The 12,488-nt window shown below is 52.9% G+C and overlaps 1 protein-coding gene across 2 annotated transcripts in view; it reads right to left on the bottom strand.

Annotated features, from left to right (window-relative positions):
* The window catches only part of SFRP1 (secreted frizzled related protein 1), a 66,458-nt gene that overhangs the window by 46,701 nt on the left and 7,269 nt on the right, over nucleotides 1–12,488 (bottom strand). For both annotated transcript variants that reach the window (XM_007064193.4, XM_043536397.1), the window contains exon 2: nucleotides 4,802–4,879. In XM_007064193.4, coding sequence (XP_007064255.1) covers nucleotides 4,802–4,879 — 78 coding nt within the window. The remainder of the gene's footprint in view (nucleotides 1–4,801; nucleotides 4,880–12,488) is intronic.

Genomic DNA, 12,488 nt, shown 5'->3' with positions numbered 1-12,488 from the left:
AAAATATTTCCTCTGATCAGTTTGGAATTAGCCTCCTTTCCATTTCCTGGTTCCAGTGCTTTGAGACAGGGACAAGAGACAATCCCCAGCAGCCTTTTCTGTCCTATTATTTATTTTGAATACTTTAACCATGTCCCCCTTATTCATCTCTCTCTATAGTAATCAATAGTCTCAACATGAAAGTCAGACAAAGCCCTGGCTGGGATGATTTAGTTGGGGATTGGTCCTGCTTTGAGCAGGGGATTGGACTAGATGACCTCCTGAGGTCCCTTCCAACCCTAATCTTCTATGATTCAGGAGGTTGAGAGGAGACGCGTGCAACGGGGCAGAACTCAAACTGCCTTCTCTCCCCTGAACAAGCATTTCTAAAGACAGCAGGCTGGCTGCCATATTGAATTCAAACTCCACTTTGGCTTCCCCATCTGTTACTTGATCTGGTCTGAAGCATATGCATTCCTGGGAAACGATTACATAGGTTTTCCTGTCTGTTTTTCCCTGTTGGAAAAAATCTGCCTTGAACTTGGGACATTTGGCCAATCAAACCTGCGGAGAGTCACGCATTCATTGCCAGCAGAAAGGATAATGAGGCCTGCACGCTGAGCAGGTTTGGGATTGCATAGCACCCTTTGGCACAAATGCTAATCCCTGAGGAATGCACACCTTGTTCATAAGGCCTTTAAGAACCTTCCAGGAAAGTTACGTTTACCAGCAAGGATGTCAAAAACAGTTAATGCTGGTTTGATCTGAGAAAACTAATATTTTTCCCTACACTATTTTTCAATAAGTTCTGTTTAGCTATGATTGTCTGCCTCACATCCTAAGCCACCAGCTCTGCATTCTTTTCCTCATTGCTCAACGCTAGCAACATAAGGGCTTAGTTTTGCTTTCCATAGCTGCAAAAGTGGCACATGGGTTTGGCAGACGAACGCAGAGTTGATAAAAGGAAGCCAGCAGAACAGGCCACCACTGGGGATTTTCACTCGCTCATTGCTGCAAGGTTGTGTCTTGTCCACAAAAGCAAGAATCAAAGCTGGAATGTGACACTTTGAAGTAGATAATGGAGTGAACCAAATTCATTGCACAGCCACGCCCGAGCAGCCACTCAGGACAGGCCTCCCTCTTCATCTCCCACCCCAAGCCTACCACAAGCCTTCAGGAGGCTCAGAAAGTCTGGTGTGGTATTCCTCCTTCCTGCTCCAAAAGGGGCAGGGGGGAGCAGCACAGCACAGCCTTCTCAGCTAGTGTCCTCTGCCTAGATATCCGAGCACGAGGAGGCCTTGCAAGTCCTGAAGAGCAGTCTGGCAGGCCAAAAGGAGCTCAGAGAAGCATCCAAACTTTTGGGTGCATCTGGATGACTCTGAAGTTCTAAGCCAGGCTGTCACCCTGCAGCCCCACGCCCCATGGGAGCCCCTGGGCAGATGTGCTAGGCAATGCAAGGAGTCATGGGACAAGGCAACGTAGTTCCCCTGACCCTGCTCACACTTGCCTGCATTGCACTAGCCATGTGGCACACACTTGCCTTGTGGGCTTTAGGCTGCATATTGTGGGACCAGCTAGCAACAGACTCTAGACTCTTCACAGACTCTAAGGTGAGAAAGGACCAATATGATCATCTAGTCTGACCTCTTGCAGCACACACACTCACCCAGGAAAGTTGAAGCCCTATCAACATCACAGCTCAGCCAGCTGGAGTTACAGCCACATTCGAGAAACCCACATTTGAGTCCAAACCTTCACACACACACCCCCATTCAACAATGGGGACACCTGCCCTAGGACTTTTGGACGATGTCTCAAAGCAATAGTTTAAAGTACCCAGCATTCTGGGTTACCAGGTGCCAGGGTGGGGCAAGGGGTCGTTTGTGTGTCTCCTGCGGTGTTATTCATTTGAGGACCAGAGGAGAAAGGCAGAGTGACCCACTGAGTGGACCCATAGGGAGATCTCTCTCTCTCTCTCAGGCAGGGGCAATGCTGATTGACAGCTTCCTCTTTTTACCGAATGAGGAGGAATTATCACAAAGACAGTGGCCTGGGAGGATCTTTGGAAAGGCTGTGGTTCCTCTGCTCTGCGCTGGCTCCATAGAACTGTCCATCTCAGCGCTGACCGGGATTGTGCCTGGACACCCCTGCTCCCCGGCGCTGGTGAATGGCCGGCCAATCAGATAACTGACTGGCTGAACCTTCCTGACCTCTGGCTCCAAGCAGAGAAGGGGGCTCTGTGAGCAATAGAGCAGCTATTGTAAACACACAGGCTGCCCCATGGGGCTGCAGGAGGAGGGGGCGAGGGGGCTGAAGTCTGGATGGCTTCTGCAAATGGCAGAGGACGGTGGCCAGGGCAGTTTGGAGGGGAAATGCTGCATTTTACATGAAAATGGAGTAACTGAGGACACTGGCTGGCTCTACGATGTGTCAGCAGCACCAGCCTGTCCCACATCAGCCAGGGAGCTCAGAGCATTCACTTCAACCAGTTCTGGACTCATCGGCCACCTGACGGGCACACCTGAGCCCCTGAAGCTCTAGACTGGCCAGCGGGGGTGCAGCCCAGCACAGACGATGTCCCCGAACCAACCACTTTGCTGACAGCCTGGCTCTGTCCCCTCCACTTCAGCCGGACCAAGCTGGCCTCCTCTCTGCAATGGCCAGGGAAACCTGCTAGAAATCCTGCAGACTCCTCCCCTGTCTCACACATGGCCAGGGAAACCTGCTAGAAGTTTACTCTGTAAGAATCACTGGTGACTGGGAGGCATCTAGAGGGAGTTTCCTTCCCACGTGGGTCAAAAATGCTCCTGCTTGAACAGTGAGCAGTGCCAGAGCTCCAGCAGAGAGTGGGCGCTGGGCCCCTTCTTTGCAGAGCAGCTCAGCCCAGCTGGGAGGCTGCATCTCTCTGCGTGGGGAATACTCTCTTCCCTTCTCCTCCAGCCGAGGCTGCAGGTGCAAGACTCCTGGGATGTCACTCGCAGTTACTAATCTTACTTACGCTCCAGGCAGAGAGCCAGCTCAGCTCGGCTGCAGCCTTCCCCAAGGCAGACCACAGGCTGACTGGCCAGGACACAAATTCCCCACACGGATGGCTTTAGAGCCAGAGACTGTCAAAATACAAATGTGCTAAGGCTCCGGGGAAGCCACGTTAACCTTGGAGTGCCGAACAATCTTTACAGCAACGACCGAGCCCCCTCCGCGCCCCGTGACCGACACAGACACTAGGAGATGTCTCCTACAGTGCAGAGTTAACAGGGTGAGGAGGCGTTATTCAGGAGGGGCTGCCCCATTTCTGCACAGGGGACCCGCCCGCGCTAGAGGCAAGGCCATGAAAAGCCCCAAGCAGGGTCTAGTAGGGATGCACGGCCTCCCAGGGAGAGCCCCCAGAGAAAGAGATAGGCGAAGAGTAGGGCCTTCAGGCACGGACGGTGGGGAGGCTGTTGGGTGAAGGAGTAGAACTGGAGCCAGGCCATTGCAGCTCTGGAGAGACAAGGGAAGAAGTAATCTGGGTGAGGTGGGTGATGGCTGGGGTTTGCAGAGTGGGACAGGGAACAATAAGTGACTTCTGGCTGTCAGAGACCTTATCAAGTCCTGTGAAATCACAATAGCCAGGTCAGAGAGATTGCGAGACCCCCTGCTGTCCTTGCCTCCGCTCCAGGCGAGCAGGCCCCGGGAATGCATGTAACTGCGCGTAGTGGAGGACTCTGCAGAAAAAAAGTCTTGGTTTTGGATGAATAACCACAGGGCCCGCTGTGTAAGGCGGAGAAGGGCAAAGCACCACAGGGGAAACTGAGTTCTCTCCCCCCCAAACAGGAGTGGGAGAGTTTCCCCCTCCACAATCCCAGCCCCAAAACTCAGCTGCACGTGGGCCCAGGTTAGCAAAGCCAGGCAGGATCCACGATCTGGGAATGCGCCCCTTCCACTTCCCATTGCCGCCACCTCCCCAGCTTCCCTGTGTGGCTAAGTCTGAGTCACTCAAACTCCAGGGCCCAGCTGTGTCCCAGCTGTAAGCACCCGAGCTTTTTATCCCTCACTGCCTGCCCTCCCGTTAGCCTCCTGGTCTCTCCGCTCCCCTCTCCCGGCCTCCCACAGCACAACAGTGACATCTAGGGGCACGTCCATTTACTAGAGAGAAACCTGCCACCCAAGTGCCTCAGGGAGGCCCAGCTGGGGTGACATTGCAGCTTCCTGGGCCTGGCGGGGAGGCACCCCAGGGGGCCAATCCCCCACTGCCCTGCTACTTGAGTGGCCATGCTCCCCACTGCCAACTTGGGGTGCCATTCCGCTGCTCCAGGCCAGTAGCCCTGGGCACTGGGGTAGATGATGACATGGGCAAAGGACACGTACAGGGTCAGGCCCTGCTCCTGGGTGCGATTAGCTCTCTTCTGCACAGCTCAGAGGGAGCAGTCCCAGACTCGGCTCCATGCAGCTCCAGCACCAAAGACACTTTGTGGGCAGTGCACTTCCAGTCTGATAACGAGACTCAGCGGAACAGCCATGGCCGCCCCAGGGGAACTTCCAGCTGGGCTCCTGCTGGCTCAGTAGGGTGGATCCACATTAGTTTTTGATGCAAGCACCAGAAAGAAAAGGCAAAGCATGATGGCCCTGCAGCAGCCATGCAGTGCTCCCAGCATGCTAGGAGGGAGCTGCTCCTCCTTCACCGAATTTACTGCACTATGGCAATTCCTAACCAAGACAGGAAACTGTCAGTAATTAGCTGAGCAGCCCAAGGAGAGGGGGCTCGGCATGATATCGAGTTTCTCCTCCCTCGTGTAAATGAAACTCTGAAAAGGGAGAAGAGGAGGCCAGAATGTTTCCTTACCGAATTCACTGGCACACAGGTGTTCAATGATGGCGTCCGACTTCATCTCGTTGTCACAGGGGGGACACACAGCCGTTCCTAGCCAGGGAGGAGAGATGGGATCAGTACAGAGCACACTCAAACTGGAGAGATTTGGTACCAAACTGGTTACGTTCTTAGACCAGTTCCCACCAGGGCTACCCTCCCACAAGGCATTCTCTATGCATCCCATGACGTGCTGGACCAATGGCCCAGCCTTGGGGAGGATCTGAGGCCTGGGAAACATTTTGCCACCTGAAGCCCATGGGAAGGCTTAAAGGAGCCACTTTCAGATGGATGAGGAGCCTGGCTTGGCGTGCAGGTAAAGGGCTGGTCTACATTTAAAACACCACAGCGCAGACACTACGTATGCCGACAGGAGAGGTTCTCCCACCCCGGAAGAATTCTTCTGGCTCCTCCCAAGTGCTACACAGGGACTTAGGTTGGCTTACCTACATTGTTCCAGGGTGTGGATTTTTCACACCCCTGAACAATGTAGCTAATTTTCTAGTCTAGACCAGGCCTAAGGAACTCTGCTGAAACAGGTTCCCAGAGCCCTGGCCGGGAACTTTCTGTGGTGAAGTGGGGCTTACAGCTACAGCCTCCTACAGACAGGAGTTCTCTGCACCAACTTCCTTCTGCAGTTCCCACCTCCCTGTACAATGGAGCTGAAAGCTAAAGGCTGCCGGCTGGGATTGAGTGCCACAAGTCACTGCTCAGCGAATGGGCCAGACCTGCCACTCTTGTGGCTGACTGGTGAAATCCTGCCTGGTAAGAACAGAAGCTATGGAACCGGAAATGTATGGAGTTATTCCATCTACATTAATACCACCTTTTTGGTGGCCCAACGTGGGACGTAAAGGGTTACCCAAACTTGTAGAAAGCTTGTTACCCAGTCAGAGGTTTGGTTTTAGATTTAAAGGATGGAGGGGAGGAAATTATTCGACTGAGATGTGGCTTTTACCTGTTACTGGTCCTATTGCAGGGGTGCTACTTTCCACACGCTTTGAGGAGAAATTCCTCAGGGTGACTCAGCTCACTCCCCTCCCTCCCTGGGCAAACAAAACCCTTTCACCACTAGCGTGAGTGTGTGCTGGGGGTCTGTGTGTCACACAATATCTCTGTGAGTCAGGAAGGTTTTAGCACCGTGTCACCTGCTGAGCATGTCCCCTCTGAGCATGTGTCAGGAATTCCCACCAAGGACAGGCGAGCTTGTTTATTTGAGAAGTGGAGGGAAGCACGGGACCCATTGTTTCTCCTTTTGCACTGCACTCACACCGTCCCTCCTTGTTATGAGCCAGGCTCTGGGCTGCACTGGTGCTTCTCTGCCCCTCCCCGCCCCCGAGCCCTACGGCTGTGCTCTTGAGAAACTAGTCTCTGCTCCTGCTCCTAAAGGTCTGACTGCACTTGGGGTTCTCTGCTGCAGCAGGGGCACAAGGCCCTCCCCAGGGGTGGCCTAAGAGCGATACGGTGCACCCAGCCAAGACACAGAACAGCGGCCTGGCTTTGAGCTTCTGGGCCAGGTGAGGAGCCGGCCGGGGAAGGCTACTGCCAAACTGGCAGGGAGAAGCTGTTCTGGGCCAGACCCTAAGCAGCATCACTCCATATTGCCTCCAACGCTTCCAATGAAAGGGGGGAAAGGGCATCCCCATAAGTGACATCCTGGAGCTCACCGGAGCCCCAGACGGGCAGCACGGCTCCGCCGGGTAAGATCCAGAACTAACAATGCAGAGGAGGGGTGAGGCTGGACTCCCGCAGCCGCAGCGGGGGTACATGTCAGAGGGGGCCTGCGGGTCTGACAGCCCTAATGGCTGGAGTTTATCCCCAGAACAAGCCCACCCTGGGTGGCAGCAAGGCAGCTACGCTCCTCCCACCCACATCTCACTCTGAGCCCTGGCTTCATCCTGGATTGCAGCGGGGCTCTTAGGAGAGGGTGGGACATGCCATCCCGGGTCATTTCCTGAGGTCCGCCCTGTGTCGCGGTGACACTGTGCCCTGACCTACAGCCCTGTTTCCAGGTCCTGCAGCCAGCTCTCGGCAGACGGGCTGTGGTCACCCAGAGCATAGGTGTACGCCGCTGACGGGTACATTTATCGAAAAGGGAGACGCTACTTCTGCTATTGGTCCAGCAAACTCGAGGGCCCTTTTCCAAGGGAGAGCGATTCCCAGGGAATATAAGAACACACCTCCGCCTGGTACAACGTACAGCGAGAGTAATTCACCAGTAGAACAAGTCACTGAGGGTCAGGGTGGATTCTCCCTCACTGACCATTTTTAAATGAAGACTGGCTGTTGCTCTAAACGATCTGCTGCGGGAGTTATTTTGCAGCAGGTCTCTGGCCTGTGCTACCCAGGAGGTCAGACTAGATGATCACAGTGGTCCCTTCTGGATCTGGAATCTACTACTCTGTGAGGGGATGGCTTTCCCCCGGGCTCTTGAGGGCAGAAGGATGGGCATCCCTCCTTGACGGCCTTCAGGATTATTGGACAAAGAAACAGACAGATCCCAAATGAAGTGAGGTGTAAACTCAGAGGAGAAGGATGATCTTGTGCTTAAGGCACTGTCCTGCCACTCAGGAAAGCAGAGGGTGAGTTCTCTGCCACTGGCTCCCTGGACAGCCTTGTCCAAGTCACATAGTACTTCTGTCCCCTTCTGTTAAATGGGGATGATAAACCTTCCCTTTTCTATGTAGGTTCTAAATGCTTTAAGTCAAGGACTGTCTGTTACTATTTGCATGTGCAGGTCCCTGCCCAATGGGGCCCTGATCTCAGTCAAGTTTGTAGATGCTACTGGGGAACAAATAATTAACCACAGTGTTCATATAACATCTAGAATTTAGCTCATCTCATGATCCAGGTGTCCATGGATTCTGTCTCTCTTTCTCCACCACAGGTGGGAGCAGGAGTGGGCAGGGATGTATGGCGCAGGCCCTTTGTGAAACAATAACATGCAATCACCACTTCTATCTTTTCAATTTACAAGTGACTTTGATAGGAGCAGGATCCAGCCCTCGCAGCTTTAGCCAGGGCCTGTTAACTCCCCAGGAAGTTATTTTTCAATAAGCAGTCAAGGAAGATTTCCATCCAGCCTCCAAACGTTAATGAACTGTATGAAATGGACAGAGGAAGCCACAGGGCCTCGCCAAGGCATTCTCCTCCAAGTGCTTGGACTGAGAGCCAGGAAGCCTTCAGCCACATGTTCCGAGAACAGCTCAGAGCTGGGAGGTTAGTCACACAGCTGAATTACCCCTATTCACACACACCACCCACGTATTAGCTCACACCTGGAAACAGCTGTGTGGTGAGGGCAGTGTGTCATTTGTACACCTGTTAATGGGCTGAGGCAAACACTGGGGGGAGCTGAAGAGTTAAGCCAGTTAGCCCATATGAAAACCACAATTGCTTTGTCCATGCGAGGATTTTCCCATGTGTTAACCCAGCTTTTCCCTAGCGAGGGCAGGCGTCCGTGTCACTGGAGCCCCGGAGACTCCCCGTTGTGCTGGGTGGTGCACAGACCCACAGGAAGAGTGGGGAGGGAGGGAGGCAGAGCAGGGAAGTGACTCGACCACGGTCACAGAGCAGGGCAGGGTAGAGATGAGACCAGAGCCCAGAGCTCCTGAATCTCAGCCCAGTGCCCTGCGCCCTAGACTCCCCGATCCCCTCGCTCAGTGTCTGTCACTCAATCATTCTGTGTGACTTTTCACTGCGTTCCTCCTGCTAGCAGACTCACCACCAAAAGGCTGGCTGTAAAAGATGTTTGCAGCAGGGCTAGACTTGCTGCAGGGTTTATGGCAGCAGAATTACCTGGTGGCACGAATTACCCCAGGGGCCAAGTGCATAGCAATTGTGCAAGGTGCCCCCTATACCAAGGGCCCAAAGCCAGCAGAAAAGTCCTGAAAGTAACTGACCCTTTGGTCAATCTGCTGACTCAGCACGTCCCCTGTGCAGCCTCTACCAAGACAGCTACTGTACTTTAAAGCTGCCCTCCCTTGCTGGAGCCCACCTGGAAGCCAGAGGGTGCCAACACCTATTGTTGGGTGGGGGCGAATCAAGCCAATTTCTACTTGTTTCAATCGAGAATGAGCTTGGTAGATAAGAAAACATCTCCAGCTGGCTTCACGGAAAGTCCCAGCCAGCATCAGACCCGGACACAGGCTGCAGCCAGCAAAGCGCTGGCTGAGAGGGAATCTGGTGCCAGAGTCCTTCCCGGTTCCCACAGAATAACTGACCTGTGAACAGAGGTTTCACCTACACTGGGGCTGCCAGTGGACCTTCTACTCTCCTGTGCTGTCCACCGGCTTTCCTGGGTCTGGTCCCACTGCACTTTAATCCATTGTCGGGCCAGGCCCCACATCCCTGGGACATGCATGCAGGTAGGTGTTTGAGGTGCAGGGTGAGCTCAGAACCAGCCTCACACCGGCAGGTGCACTCTGCTTTGTATCTTGTGGGAGGTGCAATCTGTGGGGTGGAACGTACAGGCCCCCTCTCACTTCCAGCACCTGCAGAACAGCTTCTAGTCTGACTTTACCCAAAGAAAGCAGTAGTGGCTTGAACACTAGCCTAGGCCTTAGGAGACCTGGGTTCTAGTCCTACCTCTGCCAGTGACCTGGGCAAGTAATTTCCAATCTATGTGCCTCAGTTTCCCCATCTGTAAAATGGGGTTAATGATACTGACTTCCTTTGTAAAGTGCTTTGAAGCCTACTGATGATAACCATGAGGCATAGACAATAGCATCAGTGTCCTCAGACCATTACTAAACTTCCTGCTGGTTCGAGAGCGAATGCAGAGTGCTTTCCACTTGGTCAGGAGCTCCAGGAGTTACTTCTACAGCGTGCCCACAAAAGAGGGGAACTGTTGAGGAACATGACACCAAAGCTGAACATAGGAAAGCCCAAAGAGCAGCTGCTGCTCTCTGTGGCTTGAAGGGCGAGTGCTGTGGGGAGCCATCAGGTTCAGAAGGATTAGATTTTTATCAGTAAGTGTCAATAAACACTGATTTCACCATACACAAACAAACGGACCACAAACATTTCCATCAATAATAATCGAAATTCACAGCTAGGCAAAGTGAAGAAAATGCTGCACGAGAACTTGTTAGCGTTTGATTTAAGGCTGTTTACATGGTCTATTTACACAGGATGTTGACAATTTGTGTTTTAATAGGTTTCAGAGTAGCAGCCATGTTTGTATTTGCAAAAAGAAAAGGAGTACTAGTGGCACTTTAGAGACTAACCAATTTATTTGAGCATAAGCTTTCGTGAGCTACAGTATCTGATGAAGTGAGCTGTAGCTCACGAAAGCTCATGCTCAAATAAATTGGTTAGTCTCTAAGGTGCCACAAGTCTTTTCTTTTTGTGTTTTAATAGTTATAAAGCGTTAACTTTTTGAGTCTCAACATCTACTGTCATTAAATAATTGTCTGACCCCCCATAATTTCCCACAACTGTGAAAATTTAAATGATAAAAATTGAAAAAACAAATCCTTAAAAATAAACATTGACGTTATCCATCAATACTGTATAAAAAGCAGTGAATTCTGCCAAGCCTATCTGTGAGCTAATTGCTGATAATATCTGCCCCTGGGGGTTGTCACATAGTTTCACACAAGCCATGTTTTGGTTCTTCCTGGGAAAAGGCTGCCATCTAAAGGCAGAGCAGCGCCCAGCGTGCCTCATGGAAGTTAAAGTCTTTCAGCCACATCCCTTTCAACATCCCTCCTGAAAAGCAATTACCAGCTCTGCATAAGCTTCCCCGCATGGCAGGACGCAGAACAGGGACTGTGCAATCCCCGTGCTGGAAGGTGTGGCAGAGAGCAGCCAAACCAAGCTTGCTTACACACACACACACACACACACACACACACACACACACACACACTCTCTCTCTCTCTCTCTCTCTTTCTGCATGGCTTTGGCTGCCACATGCTTAGCCCCACCTCCACCAGCACTAAGACCAAGCGCCTCTGTGGTGTTTCCTAATGATAGCTCCGTTTTCTCCTCTCTCTCTCGCCCACCCTTAACGGCCACGTCTCCCCGTCCTGTGCACAGACAGCTCCAATTGAGGGGAGAAGGCCATCACATCCCGTACCCAGGACCCTGCTGGAGTTCACCCTGCTTGCTTGTCAGGCCGCTGATGAGGGCAGAGACAGTGGCCCGAGAGGTGCAGGCTAAGGTACGGGATGTGCTGTCCTATGGTTATCAAATGATATTGCAACCCACAGAGAAATGCACATGGGAGCCAGCTATGTACTCATCTCCTCATCACAGATATAATAGCAGAGACCAGAGGTCCTAGTCCCACTGGCCCCCGGGCATGCGCCTGGATAGGTCACCACCCCGCCCTGTGCCACCAACTCCCCCCGGGGTTAGTAACATTTACCTGCCTGAAGGGATGGCGTGAGGATTTAATGCGACTGTTTGAACAGCACTTGGAGATCTCCAGCTGGAAGGGGGAGAGAAAGGTGATAGATATTCCTGTACTGGCAGTGATTAATTGGTGCCAGGGCTTGGCAGGGGGAGCCCTGGCACCTCTGGGCCTGGAGGTTCACAGCCCAGCACCTCTCAGCTTGGCAGTTCAGAGCCTGGCACATCTGGGCTTGCCACATCAGTTATGAATGTAAAAAAAAATTGCTTGAGACCCAGCCCCTCTTTCATTACAAATTAAGCACTGTGTACTGGCAGTACATATTCAGAAGCTGGCACTTGGCTGGCTCCCAGGAATGGGTTGCGTGGACACTGTGGGGCAGGGCAACCCCAAAATGCCTGAGGGACTCGGGTGAAACAAGTGGCTTGTTATCTGGGCCAAGCAGGATTCCCAGGCGTTGTGTCTCTTAACCCCATGATGCCACGGGGGAGGGAGCATGCCCTTCAAGGACAAAGGGGACTCTTCAGACTCCGAGACTCCTCGCTGGGCACGTGTGAGAGCTGTCGGACTTTGAACAGTCACTCGCCCCCAGGCTGCTCAGAATGTTATTCAGTAACAGGACCGAGTCTTTCCCTGCAGCCCATAGCCCAGCTCCACTGCCCCTGCACAGGGCCCAGGAGGGACCCAGAACAAACTGGGGAGCAAGGCAACACCAGGCTCTGGCGTGGACCAACATCCAGCAGCACCAAGGCCCTGTCTGCACTCCGAAGTTACGTCAGCCTAACTTACATCGGCATACAGCCCCCGCAGTTATTAAATCTTGTGTGTGCACACTTGCTCCTGGTGTCGGCAGTGCGGGTACTCACCATGTAGCGATGGTACTGTCAGCGTGGGGCATTGTGGGATTGCCCCTGACAGTCAGTAACAGTCACCGGATGCAACGCGGTGTCTACACTGACACTGTGTCGACCTAACTGCATCGACCGTGACTCTCCGCCGCCTGGGGAGGTGGAGTTACCAAATTCGCTAGAGAGACACTTACGTCGTCTGGAGCCAACTTTAAGTGAAGACACTTCCACAGCTAGGTTGATGCAAGGCAGCTTACGTCAACCTAACCCTGTAGTGCAGACCTGGCCTAAAATAACACTCTGGGGCTGCAAGGAAATTGATGCTGGCCTGGGGTCCCGGGCTACACAGTGAGCTCAGATCACCGGAGGCCTGGACAAAGCCTGGCTTGGGCATCTCCTAGCTGGTATGAGTTGTGACTGGGCCAACACTCTGTTTTCTGCATTTGACAGCATTTCT

The sequence above is a fragment of the Chelonia mydas genome, chromosome 26 (genome assembly GCF_015237465.2).
Source record: "Chelonia mydas isolate rCheMyd1 chromosome 26, rCheMyd1.pri.v2, whole genome shotgun sequence".
Lineage (NCBI taxonomy): Eukaryota > Metazoa > Chordata > Testudines > Cheloniidae > Chelonia > Chelonia mydas.
This window is presented reverse-complemented; position numbering and strand designations above follow the sequence as displayed.